This window comes from Canis aureus, chromosome 4, assembly GCF_053574225.1.
Source record: "Canis aureus isolate CA01 chromosome 4, VMU_Caureus_v.1.0, whole genome shotgun sequence".
Taxonomy (NCBI): domain Eukaryota; kingdom Metazoa; phylum Chordata; class Mammalia; order Carnivora; family Canidae; genus Canis; species Canis aureus.
The window spans coordinates 42,635,473-42,652,982 of record NC_135614.1 but is presented as its reverse complement, the minus strand read 5'-3'; the positions used below and the strand labels follow the sequence as shown (position 1 = coordinate 42,652,982).

Here is a 17,510-nt window from a genome sequence, read left to right as displayed (position 1 = left end):
TGAAAGGCTTCACACGGTTTGGGTTTGCCCAGGTGAGAAAAAATTTGGAAGAAAACGAAACCCCCCCCTCGGCCAACGACCAGCTCCCGGGCAGAGCGCCCCGGCCCGGCCCGCGCTGCGGCGGGGAAGCGGCCCCGGCCCGGAGGAGCGGGGAGCGTCTGCTAATTGCAGCTTCGTTAGATTTCGGGTTTGGGAGGCTGCGGTTCGGGCGCTAATATCCGCCGCCCATTATCCCGGCTAATAAATTTGACCTATTGTTCGTTTGTTAAAATGATGTCACCTTGGAACAGTCCCTAAGCTCCTATTTCCATGAATTAGGCCTTTATTGAAAGCCGGGAGCCAATGGGAGGAGAGAGGCTTGTTGATCGCAGCCAATGGCTGCGGCGGGAGAGGAATTAGCAGCGGAAACTCCAGGTTCGGTTCAAGAAAGATGACACAGAGCCTGTCGGGCCCGCGCACTCTTGGCAAAGTTTCAGTGCGACGAGAGGCGCCGGGCGCTCCATGGCCGCGCCGTGACCGGGACCCGGCCGCCTCCCCGCCCAGCCCAGCCCAGCCCGTGCGCCCGCCCAGGATGGAGGCGCCCGCCAGCGCGCAGACCCCGCACCCGCACGAGCCCATCAGCTTCGGCATCGACCAGATCCTCAACAGCCCGGACCAGGACAGCGCACCGGCCCCGCGGGGCCCCGACGGCGCCAGCTACCTGGGCGGGCCCCCCGGGGGCCGTCCGGGCGCCACGTACCCGTCCCTACCCGCCTCCTTTGCGGGCCTCGGCGCGCCCTTCGAGGACCCGGGATCTTACAGTGTCAACCTGAGCCTGGCGCCCGCCGGCGTGATCCGGGTGCCCGCACACAGGCCGCTGCCCGGGGCCGTGCCGCCGCCTCTGCCCAGCGCGCTGCCCGCCATGCCCTCCGTGCCCACGGTCTCCAGCCTGGGCGGCCTCAACTTCCCCTGGATGGAGAGCAGCCGCCGCTTCGTGAAAGACCGCTTCACAGGTGAGCGGGGCCGGCGAACAGGCGCCGGCCTCGGCCCTCCCGGGCCAGGGGCGCCGCGCCCGGGAAACGATTCCGGAGGCCCGAGCAGCGGAGGCCTCGGAGCCCGGGGCCCCGGGCGACCCCGGCGGGGAGGAAGATCGGGGAGTTGCGGGCAAATAAGCCCACGCCCAGGGGAAGGGGGGTGTCTCCCACACGGCTGGTGCCGCTGGGGGCGCGGGGGACCTCCGGAGCCGCGGAGCCCCCTGCGCCCCAGCGGGCGCCTCGGGGTCCGCGCGGAGCCCGAGCGGCGGCCGAGCCGGGCTGGGCTTCAGGGGCCTCGCGTGTCTCCGCAGCGGCGGCGGCGCTCACGCCCTTCACCGTGACCCGGCGCATCGGCCACCCCTACCAGAACCGGACGCCGCCCAAGCGGAAGAAGCCGCGCACGTCCTTTTCTCGGGTGCAGATCTGCGAGCTGGAGAAGCGCTTCCACCGCCAGAAGTACCTGGCCTCGGCCGAGAGGGCGGCGCTCGCCAAGTCCCTCAAAATGACGGACGCGCAGGTCAAGACGTGGTTCCAAAACCGGAGGACCAAGTGGCGGTGAGAGAGGCCCGGCTTGGCCCGGCCTGCACCCGCGCCGCGGCCTCGCGCTCTCCCGACCCCGTGCCCCCGCCCCCCGCCCTCCCGGGGCCGCGCCTCCCCACTCCTTCCCAAATTTTTGCTCCCTTCTCTCCTCCTGCCCGCCCGCCCGCCGCGCCTCGGCTTCTCCCGCATCCTCATCCCCGCGTCGCTCTCGTGCGCCTCTCCAACCCTCAGGGTTCTCTTCCGTCTCCCCGCCGGGTCGGTTTCCTCCCACCTGCACCGCCACCGGCACCCGCCCCACCCCCGCCCGGGGCCTCTCGCACGCCCGCCCCTGTCGCCTCCCGCTTGCCCTCTCGGATTTCCGACCGTGCGCGCGGGCTCCCCATCCCGACTCCAGCCCCGTTTTTATCCGGTCCCTATTTCCACCCAACCCGGGAACGGCGAAGCGATCGCGTTTTGGAAGAGAGGTTCGAGAAGGGCCTGGGAGAACTGGAAGAGGCTGACCCGGCCCAGGGACACTGCGCAGGCAGCGCAGAGCCAGCCCCCCCCCCCGCCCCCCCCGCGGGCCCTAGCGACCCGACCGTCCGCAGGGCCGGGTCGGTTACACGCACGCCCTGCCCTTGATGTCCCGCAAAAGAAACATCTTTGTTGTTGGCGAAGCCACGACACCCGGACGTGCAGGTGGGCGGCGGGCTGAGTCCCCTCCCCGCGACCGCCCGACACAACAACAAAAACAAGCGATGCCAACCCACTCCCCGGACGCGCGGGCCTCGGGCGCGCGGCGCCAGCAGGGGTGCAGACGGTCCCGGCCCCGAGGCTCCCGGCTGGCCTCCGCTCCCGGGAGGCCTGGGGCCCCGCCGGCGGCCCCGCAGTGCCGGGTGCATGACGGTGCTGTCCCTCTCCCTCCCCCGGTGCAGGCGGCAGACGGCGGAGGAGCGGGAGGCGGAGCGGCAGCAGGCGAGCCGGCTCATGCTGCAGCTGCAACACGACGCCTTCCAAAAGAGCCTCAACGACTCCATCCAGCCCGACCCTCTCTGTCTGCACAACTCGTCGCTCTTTGCTCTGCAGAATCTGCAGCCCTGGGAGGAGGACAGCTCCAAGGTCCCCGCCGTCACCTCTCTGGTGTGAGCCACCAGCGCGCACAGTCGCCAAGGATCGCCGCCCCCACCTGGCGGGGCGCCCCGGGCCCCCAGCCGGGCTGGGGCGGACCCGAGGCCGAGAGGGACAGGGGCCTCCGAGCTCGAGTAGGCCCCGGGGCGCGGCCGCATCCCCGCCGGCCGCGGAGGGGGGCTGGGCCCGGGCTCCGCGCGGCTGTACAATCCGAGCCCCCGCCCCGCGCCCAGTCCCGCCCCAGGCCGGGCCTGACAAAGAAAGCGCCTTACGTTTCTCCGCCCCTCGCCCGCACCCCCCCGGGCCGGGCGCCTGTATTATACTTTGTACTTTTGCCCAAACGTGTAAATAATAAAAAAAGAAGTTTTGGCTTTTTTCTTTAGAAACCGGCCACCTGCTTCCCCCGCGGGGGCCGCTGGAGGAGGGGCGGCCGACCAGGTGGCTGGGGGGAGCGCCAGGGCTGGGGCACCCTGCGTTTGCGCTGGGTCCACTCCTCTCCTTTTCCGTTCCTTTTATTTAAGTCGTTTTATTTAATAAAAAAGTTAGCTATTTCACTTAACGCCGCTTTTATTTCGTTTTCGTTCCAATAATGCTCGGCGAGCCCGGCCCCGCGCCCCAACCCCTTCGGCGGTGGAGGCCGAGCCGCGGCGTTGCAGGGGCGCGTCCACATCTCCAAGCTTCGTCGGTTTTCGCCTCAGCTCCAACCGCGGCCGGGGCCCGGGGAGGATCCGCGGTGCAGGTCAGTGCGTGCCGGCCGCGGGCCGTCTGGGCGCCGGCGGGGTGGGGCGGGCCGGGGCAGGGCCCTCGACGCCCAGGGGTCGAAGGTCGGCGCCGGGCAGGGCCGGGGATGAAAGGCCCCCTGGCGGGTACCTAGGTCGTCGCGGGCCCACCTAGGGGGCGAAAGGCACCGGGACCTCGGACTTCTAGGAACTCGGAGCCCTCCCCGCCAACCCCCTGACCTCCTTCTTCCAGTGAGGCCTCAGGCCCTGGGCGACCCCAAGGACTGGCACTAGGGGCCCCGGGCGCACCGTGGCGGGCTGAGTGCACGGAACCGGGGCGCGTCCTGGGGCTCCAGGCGCTGGCTGGCTGAGGAGTAAGCGCCGAGCCAAACCCAGAACGCTCGCACCCTTTTGGGTTACGTGGGGCCGCAGGTGGGGCGTGACGTCATGCAACGTCACGGCAGCCTGGCCTGGCGGCGTCACTAGGCAGGAGAGGGGCGGGGCTCCTGGGAAGCCTGGACCGCCGAGCCCAGGTGTGACAGCCGCGAGGCCCGGTCCCGCAGCTTTCCCTGGGCCCGGAAGCTGCGAGTTTCGGGACCAGGATGCGCGGTGGGTGGTCCCTGCCGACAAACGGCTTCGAAGCGCTCGTGAACGTTTCCTCTTGCTCCCTCATTTTTGTTTTCCTTTTATTCGGTCTTTTAAATTTTTTCTTACTTCCGGCCGCTCCACTTCTTTCTCTATACGATGTTCTCTATTTTCTACTCTACTCGTGATTCTCGGCCTCCGTGTGACTATAACTTACTTTTTTTTTTTTTTACAGTTTTTTGTTTCCCTCTATAGTTCGTTCACTATTGCTTTTAGTTTTTCCCGACTCTTTTTTTGTCGCATCCTGCCCCCCTCCTCTCTCCATTTCTGAGTCTCCCGTCCTCTGTCCCTCTCCCCAGGTTTCCTTTCCTGCCTCTCTTCCTCCTTGCCTCCTCTCCTTTTGTCCTTCCTGTTTTCTTTCTCTGGCCTCTGAATCTCTCCGCTTCCAACTTCCTCGGTGCCTGTCCCTGCCACTCCCCGCTGGCCTCCGTCCCCTCCTCCTGACCCGGCTCCCGTTAGCTCCCTGGGGCGAAACGGTTCTGGGGCCGCCCCACAGGCCCTAGAGCCGCCCCCGGCCCCGGTACACCGCCTCCCCACCCCCCACCCCGACTCCCCGGGCCAAGCGCCACCCTGCGGGCGCGGGTGTTCGGGCGCCTTCGTTGTACGCGGGCTACGGGATTGTCTACACCGGCAGGGCTCGAGAAAGGGGAGGGAGTCTAAGAAACGCCACCGGTGCTCCCACGGTTGCAGCCTTCGCCTCCCCCTCCAAGCCCTGCTCGCCTGGCACCCCCAGAGAGGGACTAGGGGGACGCAGACCTTGGGTCTCCTCGGCGGGTGGTTTCCTGAAATGCTTGTTTTCTCCGCTGGGAAGCGTGATGACCGCCCCCACCGCCCCCACCGGGATGGGGAACTTTGGCCCTCGCGCTGGGGACTCGAGCCTCTAGGAACGACCCTCTGTCCTCTGCTGGCCAAGCCGCCCCTTCCCCAGGGACGGGCGTCGCTTCCCAACTTCCCTCACTGTTTTTCTCTTTTTCTCTATAATAAGGCATAGTGGTTTTGTTTTTCTAAATTGTTTTTGTCGTTTTGCCAGGATCACCCTCAATTCGTGGGCCTTTTTGGGGATCGCACACACGTCTTTTTCTTTCTCTTTGGTGCCTCGCTTCGAGCAAAAGTTCTGTGACCCAGAAGCCCGCCTCTGCCGGCGCTGGGCCAGGCCAGGGGATGGGGACCTACCGAGTGTTGCTCGGGCTGTCAGGGACGTCAGTCTTTTTCCCCACCGGGTGCTTCTGGGGCTTTCGCCCTCTCGGAGCGCTTTGCCCCAACAAGCCTTGCCCAGCCAGAGACTAAGAGTGCCTCTGAGTTAGGGGGCTGAGCCCACTCGTATGGGGCCTGTGGAGACTGTATCTCCCCCACAGCCACCAGGAGCAGTGTGGGCGCCCCCAGCGGGTAGGACAGAATGCTGGGGGATGCAAGGGTGTTTAGGGCCAAACCCCCTCCCCGCCCCATGGGCGCAGCCTGGTCTCCACTGTGGCTGTGCCAGACTAGGGCCCCAGGACGCCCTGTTAGGGTCACAGCTCCCACTCCCCACCCTCTGGCCGGCTGTAAGGCGTAGTCTTGGGGCAGCAATATCCAGACCAGGCAGCCGCCCCTAGGGCTGCGTGTAGGGGCAAGTGAATCCGGAGTAGCCAGGGAAACCCACATGGATGCTTTTCTGGAAATCAGCTTCCAGCATTAGGCCCCACCTCTGCGGGGGTTAGCGGCAGAGGCTCCAGAGGCAGTGGGTGCGAGTGGACGCCCAGCCCCACCCTCGAGGAGCAGCAGGCCTTGGGGGAAGGCTGAAGACCGACTCGCTGCCCTTCCCCAAGGCCTCCCTAGCCTGGTCCCAGCGTCTCTAAAGCCGCGCCCATTTTACAGATGCAAGCCTGGGAGGCAAGAGTCGGCCTGCGCCCACTGTCCTCGCGGGCTCTCCTTGTGCGCTGGTTTGGGGGGTCCACCAGGCAGGGAGGTCTGAGCCCCGCGGCAGCGGCGGCCAAGAGGGGCGAGGAGTTAGGCAGCGCCCAGCTTTCCCCGGGAGGCTCCAAAGCCGGGAGAGTGTGGGGGGACACGGCTCAGAGAGACAGACTGAGGTGCACACACGTCCGCGCTGGAAGAGACACTAGCTCTGGGCCGGCTGCTCGCTTCCCTCCAGCGGCACGATTCCCCTTCAGCACAACCTGTCCCGCGCCGCCGGGGACGGCGAGCTTGGCCCTCTGTGGTTCGCGATGACCCACACAGTTCTTTGGGGGTTCGGACGCCCCGCGCCACTTTGCAGTTGGAAAAAGGAAGGCTGAAAGAAGTTGAGGAATTAGCTCTGGGTCGCGCGGCTGCAGCAGACCCGCGCTCTCGACCCCCAAACCAGGCGCTCTCTCTAATACTTGGAAGGAAAGGGGGACTTGGAGGCGGCCTAGGGTGCACCTGCAGCCGCGCAGACGCGAGCCCCGCGGCCGTCAGAGGGCCCGAAGGACCCTGCCGCCTGGGCTGGGCCTCCGCAGCCGGCGCCTTTGCCCTCGCCGCGGGAGCCGGGACCCCGCCGCGGCCACCCCAGCTCGGCGGGGGGACTCCCGAGGCCCCGCAGCGCCCCGGGCTGGGCAACTTCCTCTTGCCCGCGGCGCTTCTCGAAAACCCGCGGCCGGAGGACGGGGCCTCGTCCAGGGCCGGCCGAGGCCCGCGGCGCCTTGGTGGGTGCTGGGGCGGGTGCTGGGGCGGGTGCTGGGGCGGGTGCTGGGGCGGGTGCTGGGGCGGTGCTGGGGCGGGTGCTGGGGCGGGTGCTGGGGCGGTGCTGGGGCGGGTGCTGGGGCGGTGCTGCCCAAGCCGCGCGGCCAGGTGGGCGGCGGTCGGGCCGGGCGCTGCGGGTCGGGGCCTCGCAGGCGGCCTCCAAGCTCCCGCCGACGCCGACGCCGACACCGCCGGGCCCAGAAGCGAGCCTCGCCGCCGCAGCGCCGACGGTTCCTGGGCGCCTTCGCCGAAAGCTCGGCTGGGCCTGGGCCTGGGCCTGGGCCTGGGCGCCGCTAGGACGCGGAGCCCCGGCGCGGGGAGGCGCCGCAGCCTGGACCGGCGAGGGCTTCTCCACACCTAAGGCGGGCTTCCTGGGCGACACGCGCCGAGCGGGAGGCCCCACACTGGCAAGCGTTCGCTCTGTTTTCGAGCATCTCCTCTCTGCGACGCCCAGACCCAGTCGCACACTTTCTCGTGGTTCCGAAACTTGCAAAATTTCCTCGCGCGCCTGCCACAGGGCTCGGTGCCTTCCCTCTCGCCATCCGGGCGCCGGCTGGACCAAGTTCTCCGCTGGGCTCCGTCCCTCCCTTTCTGTCTGGGCCTGAGCGAGCGGCTTCGACTCTCTGTGCTTTGGTTTCCGCATCTGTGAAATTAGGGCTATGTAGTCATTAAGGACTCTTTCAGGAGGAATAAAAACCCGTGGTTTATGGTACAGCTGATTATCAGCTGTTGAGAATAAAAGCATTTAAAAATATATTTATGGGTAAGAAATCTAATTAGATGCCTACTAAGAACATAGGTGTTTAATCGGAGGTGTCGCTCTTGGAGAGGAAAGGGCAGAAATAAGGCAGTGTCCCCCAATTGAGGTCATTTCTCCTGTCACCGCTAAAGGTGGAGTCGTTGGCAGAGAATTCATCCCGGAATTTGGGCTTGGCTTGGTGGGGTTAGACGAGTCAGTATCTGGTGTTACCTTGAGATCAGTGGCCATATCTGACTCTCACTTAAAATGATCCGATAAAGTTGTTCTCCTTAAGTGTCAGACCGGCTGCCAATTAGTGAGTTAGTTATTAAATTCCTCTCCCAATTGGTGTGGAGAGGGGGTGGGGTGGAAGACGAAAAAACACATTTGAACGGAATATTTGATCGGAGGTTTTAACACCTTCCAACATCCCACTGATATCCCCAGAACAGTCCTGTGTTTCCACTCTACAAATAAGGAAACAGGAGCAGGAAAAGCAGGAGACTCGCCCAGGCTCACCTCGCGCCGCCGGAACTCTGCTCTGGATTCAGAACTCCTGGCTGCCTGCCCAGCTGGCTGTGTTGCCACCCGGCCACAGATCGCAGCCTGTTAAAGCTCCACCCGCCACAGGGTCATTAGAGACATTTGTGCTGACCCAGACTCCCCCATGTTAGAGAAGCCAGCCCCCCACGGGGGCCGGCTACCTGGAATGTATGGGCTTTGCTATCAATCCTTATTGATCGATGGATTTATCCGGGATGCCCTGAGACTCCGGAAGGCCTGGACTCCGGGATGGCAGCCCACCCTTTGCCTCCTTCATCCCCCACCCAGGAAAAATTCACTCCTTCCTCCTGCCGACAGAGATGCAGCCAGCAGGAAAATGCGGTATGCTCCAGGAAAAGACGCAACCCTCTTGCGAAGGTCTGCCCTCATGGGTACTAATAGACAAGACCGGCTGAGCCCCTGGGGCTGTAGAACGCGGTGTGGGCTCAGAGGGGCACCCTTGAATATCCAGTATGCTAAACAGCACGGCGGCGCTCGCATCTGCTGTCTGGGGCGCCACAGCTGGCACACTTTTGTTCCTAGGAAGTAATGGGACTAGGGAGGAGGGGGTGGAGAGAGCTGAGAGGAAACCCAACTCCAGGAAGAAGGGAAGAAGCAGGGAAAGGGCCCTGGGAGGGGTCACCTTTATTAATGACTCTAGTTTCAAGTAAGTTTGTTGCAGGGGGTGGGTGGGGACACCCTGAGCAGGGGTGAGGCCCTACACCCACCCAGTCTCTAGCACCTGGAGTCCCTGCAGAGCTGCAGCCACCTGTACTCTCCCATGATGGACAGGCTGAGAGGGCCCAGCAGCTACCATTTGCTGAGAACACCTGCACACTCTAGTGTAATCCTTATAAGGACCCTAGGAGATAGGGACTACTGTAATCCCCATTTACAGATGAGGAAACTGAGACTGTGCATAGTGTGACGCAACATCCCCAAATCCTCTGACGCCAGGACTTTAACCCAAGTGGACTGAGTCTGGCTCGTTGACTTTTACCCAAAAAGATCCCTCAAACCTCCTTGTTAAAGCCAATGTCTTCATGACTGTCAGAGGGAATTCTGGCTGGTTTGAAAATTATGATCCTCAAACAACTGCAGATACAAACCAGAATATCCTGGGTTGTATTTGCAAGAGTGTCGTAAACTGTTATTTCTCTTTGGAGCCCCCTAAAGGTGGTTGGAAGGCATTGGGTCTTCCACTTAAGGGATTCAGCAGTCTTCCACTGCCCTCTCCCCAAGCCCAGGCTAACCAACAGTCTCTAATGAGCCCCCCATGGGTGCGGATGAGCCATGGTATACCAGTCAGCTGCCAGATCCTGACGACTTCCGATCAAGGAAGAGGGGTGGCACTCGTATGTGGTTTGCCTCCTGTACCAAGATGCCCACAGCAGGTATGGAGTTTTAACTGGCCTAGGTTAAAATCCTAGTTTTACCGCTTACCAGCTGTGTGGCCTTGAACGAGTCACCTTGCATCTCTGAGCTTCAGTGTCGTCATCTGTGCTTTGTAAGGGTAGATCTTCCTCACAAGGTTGTTTGAGGATTAAATGACACAATCCATTGAGCATTTCACCAGGAGCCTGATGCACAATAAGCACTGTGGTACATTTACTATTATCAGTGGTAGATGAATTTTCACAGGGTAAAATTGTTCTTGTTCTCCTAGAGAGAAGAAAGCAAACTCAGAGAAGATGAGTCGCTTGCTCAGGGTCAGACGTTAAGTGATGGAGCTAGAATTCAAGCCCAGTTATGGCAGAGTTTAGAGCTCTGACTCAGTCTGTGCCTTATCTTCCCCATAGAGAATCTTCTAGACTGGTGAAGATTTAGATTATTCTAAGTAAGAGTCACCAGGTTCTCTGCTGCCTTCTGGGCTTCAATTTACTTGGATTGCTGATGTGTGGCACACTGCAACTGCTCAGTCAAATAATAACAGTAAGGAGTGTTTCCAGAACATCTGTGGGTCAGACAGTGAACTAAGCATTTTACACAATTTAACTCTTAAAACAGACCTCAAAAGTAGATCCCATTTTGACGATGAGAAATTTGAGCTGGGAGATGTTAAATAACTTACCAACATCCAACAGGATGTGGATTGGAATCCAGATGATTGGACTCCGCAGCAGTGAGAAACCCTGTCTATGCTGAGTGCCTACCACATACTAAAGCACTGTACTCAGGGCATCACTTATAATTTTTCATGCAATCCTCACAATCATCTTTTTTTTTTAAAGATTTTATTTATTTACACATGAGAGACAGCGAGAGAGAGAGAGAGAGAGAGAGAGAGAGAGAGAGAGAGAGAGGCAGAGACACAGGCAGAGGGAGAAGCAGGCTCCATGCAGGGAGCCCGATGCGGGACTCGATCCCGAGGCCTCCAGGATCACGCCCTGGACCGAAGGCGGCGCCAAACTGCTGAGCCACCTGGGTTGTCCCCTCACAATCATCTTTTAAAACAGTTTTGAAACCCCACTTTGCAGATGAAAAACTAAGGCTCGATGACTTGAAAGTGTATTTGTCCAAGGTCACATAGCTGTCTAACTAGGGCAGTTCTCTATTTACTAGCCCAGGATGTTCTACTCTGTTTCAGAAGCTGAGGTCTTCAACCAAAGTTGGAATACTCTACGGAGATGAGATAGCCATGGTTATGGAAGGTGTAGTTCTCACATGAAATATGAGAAGCCTTGTGGCTTTTCCCACAAGGAGGCTGGGCAAACTGGCTATTTCCTGACTCTTTCTGAGGGAGGGGATGTCAGTGATATATTGTGAGCAGCCAGTGAAGTGTCTGGAGGTGAGATGAACATAAATAGATAAACCAGGGTTGGGATGGACAAAAGGTCTGCAGGCCTGCTCTCTGCCTTCCAGTACACTGCAAAGAGCCTTGCTGGGTGCTGTCCTCACTGCCTTTGGCTCCTCCTCTCTCCTCTCCTTGCTTCCTTCCCCGCTGTACTATTGGCCCCATCCCCAGCCTCCTCCAGAAGGAGCTGCTTTAGATGAAGACCTCCCAGGCCCTTTATACCTTCGTGTGCAAAAGCAGGGCAGGGGGTATCTGTGTTACACATTTGTATCTAAGACTTAAAGATCAAGTATGGGGTATTGTTTTACTTTTCCTCAAATTCATCAGATAAAAAGCTAAAGACCTTGAGCCTAGAGTTACTAAATCCTGAAGGTCACAGTCTGGGCTGACATCTTGGATTTGTCTTCCACATAAGCCAGGTTTGGCCAACCTCACCTTGCACTGTACCAGACAAGCTTCTCCTGGGCCCCATAAGGTTCAGAACACTGGGCACTGCACTTAGTAGGTGGTTCAGTGAGTCCTGGCTACTGTCCCACCCACAGCTTGAGCTGCACGGCTTGAAATGAGTGGCAGCCAGCAACCCCACCCCGTTGGGCTGTGCTTGGTGAGCAGAGGTCAGAGACTGAGGCTCCTCTGCAGGAAGGGCACCCTGAAGAGAAAGTTGAACCTGCACTTTATATAGTTTAAAAATGATTTGTCAATGGCAACAATTTATAAAAATATATTTCTGTTGCGGCATCTCCCAATCGCTGGGATTTATGGCTTCATCTCTTGGATTTGAAAGCACACCCGCATGCTTTGGCAAATGGGAAAATGTATGAACAATTTGTTGGCTTTTTTTTTTTTTTATCAAGTTTCTCCAAATATGTAAACTCTGAGAGCGCCTTATTCTTTTTAAATGATCATTCATTTGTCTCCAGACTCTATCTTTTGGCACAATTTATTACTCTCTATTTCAAAAAACTTAAATGCATTTTGCATATTAGCACGTAACTCTCGTTCCTGTCTCCTCGGTTGTGGAAAGGGCTGGATTGCTTTTATAAAGAAAAAAATGGCTAATAAAATTGGCCTCAGCACCATTGCTCTGCAATTCTTATGAACAGTAAAGTGGTACTTACCGTCATTGATGTTAAAAGCTATTTCTAAATTATGGTGCCATTTATTATCTCTAGTGTCCAAAGTAAGTTTAAATGATGCTTATAATTCATGTTTTACCAAATTTCCTTTTCCCCCCGAGGATACCTCTGATTAACTTATGCACATTAAAGCGCTTTTTAAATTCTTCTTTTATTGCCATTATGCTCTGAAAATCTCAGCGATTCTCAAAAATGGGTAATAAACTTGAGATAAAATGCTGCAGTTTTAGATCAATGCTGACATATCACTGTGGTGATTTCTACAGAGCTAAAGTGATAATGCTTCATATTTACGGAATATATACTAGGTTATTACTACAGTATTACCATTTTGTTCTAAGATGAAATGAGTAATTTACCAATTTATTAAACTGTTACATTTAAGTATTGCTTAGGACATTACCACCCCAATCTGTTTACTTAGCTTGAAGAGTTACCATTAAGATACCCTGTTTATTTAGGTAAAATTTGTAATCATCATGCCTTCCATTAACCAACTTATTTTTCTGCAAGGCTAATTGTCTGGAAATGAGTTTCTTCTTATTTACTGTGCTACATTCTGCTTAGCTGGCTAAAAACGTCACCCCAGCAAGAAGTGCTAGGGAAATTAATAATACATACAGAGAACAGTTTTAATTAGTATAATACCAAATGTTAATAAAAGATTTATGACGCCGTTAAAAAGTTCGAACAGAAGAGATCTTAACAGCTTCGGGCTCAATTTGTCAGGAGAGGACAACCCTCTTGTGGGAGGCCAGGCTTGGGTGATTCTCAGAAACTGCCAGGGGCTCCCGGGAGCACTGGTCGGAGGTGAGGGGCTCTGCTCTTAAAGGGAGTTTGCTGGGAACTGAATAGGATGGGTTCTGAATGCCAATTCTAACTTGAAAGACACCAAGTTTTCTGCATAGTAGGAGAGGAATACAGGCCAGCCTGGGGCCCTTCGGGGACATTGCCTGGGGCACCGTTGTCTTTAGGGAATAGGACTGTGAGAGACTGGATGCTGGTAGCTTGTGAGCTCTGGGATACACGGATCAATGTGGAACTAGGAAAAGGATGGATGATATCCACTGAGTGGTGTGTGCCATTTGCTTACATATATTTAACCTCTGCACTGGACAGCTAGCATTAGCCTCATTTTGGGGGTAAGAGAGTAAAGCCCTTGGAAGGGTAAGGCCCTCACCTGAGGGAGCAGAGCAGAACTTGAACCCAGGTCATTGGAAACGTCGCACGCTGACTCTGGTGAGGCGGTACCAAGGTGAGAGAGGTGAGCAACCCCATTATTCCTCTGCACCTTTGTGTATTTGATGTCAATCAAATGGACATCCAAGCAATTGGATGCTTCCATTTTTATCTGGATGAGTTGGTGTGCGCTCATCCTTCCTCTGTCCTGTTGCCCCAAAGGAACAGCACTATCCCTTTATGTGCTCGTCTTCCCTTCTGTGACATGAGGGCAGGAGTCATTTCTTACCTCCTTTAGATCCTCTGTGCCTGGCACAGAATAGGCTTTTTAAACAGATTTAGGGGACCAGGGAAAAAAATGAAGTGAGAAGGAGAGATGCATACAACTTCTATTTGTAGTGCTTAGGAGAAATACTGACCCTAGATAGATACATTCTATTGAAGTTTAGGGAAACTTCACCCATCCCCCTCCCTGCCACCGAGTCCACACAACCCTGGCTGAAGTATAAGAGGCTGTTTCTAGGGCCCCATTTTCCAGCCCTGAAGGGCCAGGTCTAGGAGCAGCAGGAATCCTTTGTAGGGTGAGCTGGTTCTTTTCTAGCACACATAATAAAAACTTGACCAAGCCAGTTTTATAACATTCCCTCCAATTTGAGCAACTCTGTATGATGAAGCACTTGCAGGCCAATGATTCTTTTATCCTACTCTTGGTTAAAAGAGAAAAACAAAAAAACAAAAACAAAAACAACAAAAAGTTCTTGGACAAAAGTTCTCCATGATATGCAGCAATCAATACAGCCTGGGCTCCATCAAGAAAAAGAAACAATGTCTGAGACCAGTGCCAGTGTCTGAGGCTCAGCCAAACCCCTTGCTCTTCTCAGCTGTTCCCTCTGAGAAGGGATTTTGGTCCTTCAGTAGATGAATGGATTGAACAAATGATGGTCTATACTCACAATGGAATATTATCCAGCCATCAAAAGGGAGGAAGTGCCCATACATCCTACAACCGAGATGAACCTCCAAAACACTATGCTAAATTAAAGAAGTCAGGCAGGGCAGCTCGGTGGCCCAGTGGTTTAGCACCACCTTCAGCCCAGGGTGTGATCCTGGATACCTGGGATCGAGTCCCATGTCAGGCTCCCTGCATGGAGCCTGCTTCTCCCTCTGCCTATGTCTCTGCCTCTCTTTCTCTCTCTCTCTCTCTCTCTGTGTCTCTCATGAATAAATAAATAAATAATCTTTTTTAAAAAAGTCAGGCATGAAAGATTACATATTGTATGATTCATTCCATTTATTTTTTTAAATATTTTATTTTTTTATTCATAGAAACACAGAGAGAGAATGAGAGGCAGAGACACAGGCAGAGGGAAAAGCAGGCTCTATGCAGAGCCTGACGTGGGACTTGATCCAGGGTCTCCAGGATCACGCCCTGGCTGCAGGCGGCGCTAAACCGCTGCGCCACCGGGGCTGCCCTGATTCATTCCATTTATATGAAATGTCCAGAAAAGGTAAATCCATAGAGACAGAAGAGAGATCAGTGGTAGCCAGGGACAGGGGAAGGGAGGGATTGTGAGTGATTACTTAATGGGTTAGGAATGTTTTTCTGGAGTGATGAAAAGTTCTAAAACCAGAGCAAGGTGGTGGTTGCACAATATTGGGAATACACTAAATGCTGTGCCCAGATGAAAACAGTTAACTATATGTTATGTGAATTTCACCTCAATTGAAAAAAAAAAAAAGGAATACCAGCTTACTTAAGGAATACCAGCATAGATGTCCCAACCTCCACATACCTGCGTGTTCATCACAGCAGTGGTTGCAGGAAGGAAATGCTGGAATAGCCATATGCCCATCACTGGTCACATAAAATAACATCATTCATACTATGGAATAAAAGGCAACCATCAAAAGAGTGGGGGAAATTGGGCAAATGGGTGGGTCAGTCAGTTAAGCGTCTGCCTTCGGCGGCTCAGGGTCCTGGGATTGAGCCCTGCATTGGACTCCCTGCTCAGCACGGCGTGTGGGCTCTAAACTCAGCATGGAGTCTCCTTCTCCCTCTCCTTCTGCCCTCCCCCTGCTCATGCTCATGCTCTGTCTCTCTCTCTCTCTCTCTCTCGATAAATAAATGAAATCATGACGAAAAAAGAATGGGAGAAATTAATAGCCACTAGTATGGAAAGATGTCCACGATGCATTATTAAGTAAAACAATTTAGTTACAAAATCCTGTGTATATGACAACTCAGTAAAAAAACATACCTTCTGGTGTACCTCACATAGGCATAGGATGAAAGTCTGAAAGGATTTGCCAAGGAAAGAATGCTGGAGTGGGAGGCGGCTTTCATTTCGTACTGAATTGCATGGTTATTTCCAAAAAATTAAAGATTTCTGGAAGATAAATGCTTTGAATTAAGTCAAAAGTTACAATAATGTCTAAGAAATATGAGAGTAGTGAGGGTAAAAGAAAGTGACCCATAGTCCTGCCATCAAAACCTTTTTTTTAGTTTATATGGCTCAAAGTTTTTTTAAAAATTTTTTAACACATAGGACACCAAGATTTAAAAAAACAAAAAACTAAAAATGATGAAACATGGAAAAGGTAAGACATCAAAAGACAAAACTGGAGGCTGAGCAGGGTCCGACTTGGCCTTTATTTCTGCTGAAGCCCAGCACCGTGCCTTGAAAATGAGAGCAACTCACTAAGATCTCAGCCCTCAATTTTTTTAAGTTTTCAAAACTTACTGCCTTTTCCTGCAATTATCAGAAGCCAGAATGGACACACTGAACCTAAAATGTTTATGAGATAAAATGGCTGTTATATGAGCAACGCGTGAGGACACTTTTTAAACTAAGCAACCCTAAGGGATGAATGCCTAGGGAAAACCTTCTTATCTCAGTTAGTGGGATGCTTCAGAAGGTAGTTTTACCCTAAATTACTTGGATAATTATCTCCAATCTTTCACTTTGTTTTGACTAGCTCTGCAGACTGATGTGATGAGTTCAGAGGGGTATCAGTTACTTCAGCTAAATATTCTTTGAAAATTCATTATGCCAACTCATGATATTATTTTGTTTTTCAATGGCTTTTCTCAAACAGCCAACATCTTAATTTCTGTTGTTTTATCCATTTTAAAAAGATAGCAGTGTTAGAATCTGGAGAATGGAATGGACCGCAGTGTTTGTTTCTGTGTGTGTGTGGTGTGTGTGTGTGTGTGTGTGTGTGTGTGTAGTTTAGGGGTGTGTGCATGTACCATGACAGCCTCCATGTCAAATTTTCGAGGCAGAAGACAAAGCTAATTTTTCTCTCTTATTTTCAGTGTATTATTTTCTGTGGGCTCTAAATAATTGATAAGGAGGTCCCTTTCCATAATTAAAATGGATGTTCCTACACGTCAACACCAATAGCTTTTCCAGTAATGAGTAAATTTAGATACATGTTAGGTCTGGATGGGTTGCAGTGCTGAGTGTGTGGAGTGGGGATGGGGGGCTGCTGGAAGACACAAGGCCAGTTTCTTTTTTTTTTTTTTTTAATTTTTATTCATTTATGATAGTCACACAGGGAGAGAGAGAGAGAGAGAGGCAGAGACACAGGCAGAGGGAGAAGCAGGCTCCATGCACCGGGAGCCCGATGTGGGATTCGATCCCGGGTCTCCAGGATCGCACCCTGGGCCAAAGGCAGGCGCTAAACCACTGCACCACCCAGGGATCCCACAAGGCCAGTTTCAATGCAGATGACAAGAGAGCAGAAAGGACAGAAGCCTGGAAGATTACCTGGAGAAAAGTCCCTGCCTGGCCCCAGGGTCACCTTGGACAAGTAGGTAAGCCAGGCACAGGAAGGCAATGTTATGACAGGAAGTTTGAAAATGTACTTTGCGCCATTTAGAATCAGTTCAGTTTCCTTTGTCTTTCTTCCAACCGTAATGCCCTCCCAGTCTTTTACCTTCCTAGTGACATCTCCCAGTTGCCCCTTCCTTGATCAAAACCTGCTGCTGAAACCTTCGCTGTCAAGGGGGGGGGGGGCATCAGTAGAACCCTTCCAGGTGTGGTTACCATCTCACAAATAGCGAAGTCAGGGCAGCCCCGGTGGCTCAGCAGTTTAGCGCCGCCTGCAGCCCAGGGCGTGATCCTGGAGACCCTGAATCGAGTCCCACGTCAGGCTCTCTGCATGGAGCCTGCTTCTGCCTCTGCCTGTGTCTCTGCCTCTCTCTCTCTCTCTGCATCTCTATGAATAAATAAATAAAAAATCTTTAAAAAAAATAGCGAAGTCAGATCACTTCCTCCTCCCCCACCAGGGGCTCTACTCTGTGGCCTATGCTGGAGACATTACAATAAAAAGCTCCCCTTCTAAGGGAACTCACATGGGGGGGTGGGCAGATTGACAGGGGAGGGGTGGTGGCGATGG

At 54.6% G+C, this 17,510-nt stretch overlaps 1 protein-coding gene and 1 long non-coding RNA gene across 2 annotated transcripts; one reads left to right on the top strand and one right to left on the bottom strand.

Annotated features, from left to right (window-relative positions):
- The first annotated feature begins 181 nt into the window (after positions 1–181).
- TLX3 (T cell leukemia homeobox 3) lies at positions 182–2,870 on the top strand. Its single transcript, XM_077894310.1, has 3 exons — positions 182–992; positions 1,325–1,568; positions 2,468–2,870. Exons 1-3 carry the CDS (start codon positions 431–433, stop codon positions 2,676–2,678), a joined length of 1,017 nt encoding a protein of 338 aa, XP_077750436.1. The 5' UTR covers positions 182–430; the 3' UTR covers positions 2,679–2,870.
- Positions 2,871–6,994: 4,124 nt separating this feature from the next.
- Positions 6,995–13,518, bottom strand: LOC144311866 (uncharacterized). The gene is made up of 3 exons (XR_013377365.1): positions 13,111–13,518; positions 9,444–9,662; positions 6,995–7,361 (listed from the first exon to the last, which is right to left on the bottom strand). It is a non-coding gene; the product is annotated as an uncharacterized LOC144311866 (long non-coding RNA).
- Between the last annotated feature and the right edge of the window lie 3,992 nt (positions 13,519–17,510).

What these genes read in the sequence shown, in the direction of transcription:
- TLX3 (XM_077894310.1), top strand. Translation starts at nt 431, where the DNA reads ATGACACAGAGCCTGTCGGGCCCGCGCACTCTTGGCAAAGTTTCAGTG. An exon ending in CGTGAAAGACCGCTTCACAG is followed by an intron (nt 993 to 1,324) that starts GTGAGCGGGGCC and finishes GTGTCTCCGCAG; the next exon opens with CGGCGGCGGCGCTCACGCCC. An exon ending in AACCGGAGGACCAAGTGGCG is followed by an intron (nt 1,569 to 2,467) that starts GTGAGAGAGGCC and finishes CCCCCGGTGCAG; the next exon opens with GCGGCAGACGGCGGAGGAGC.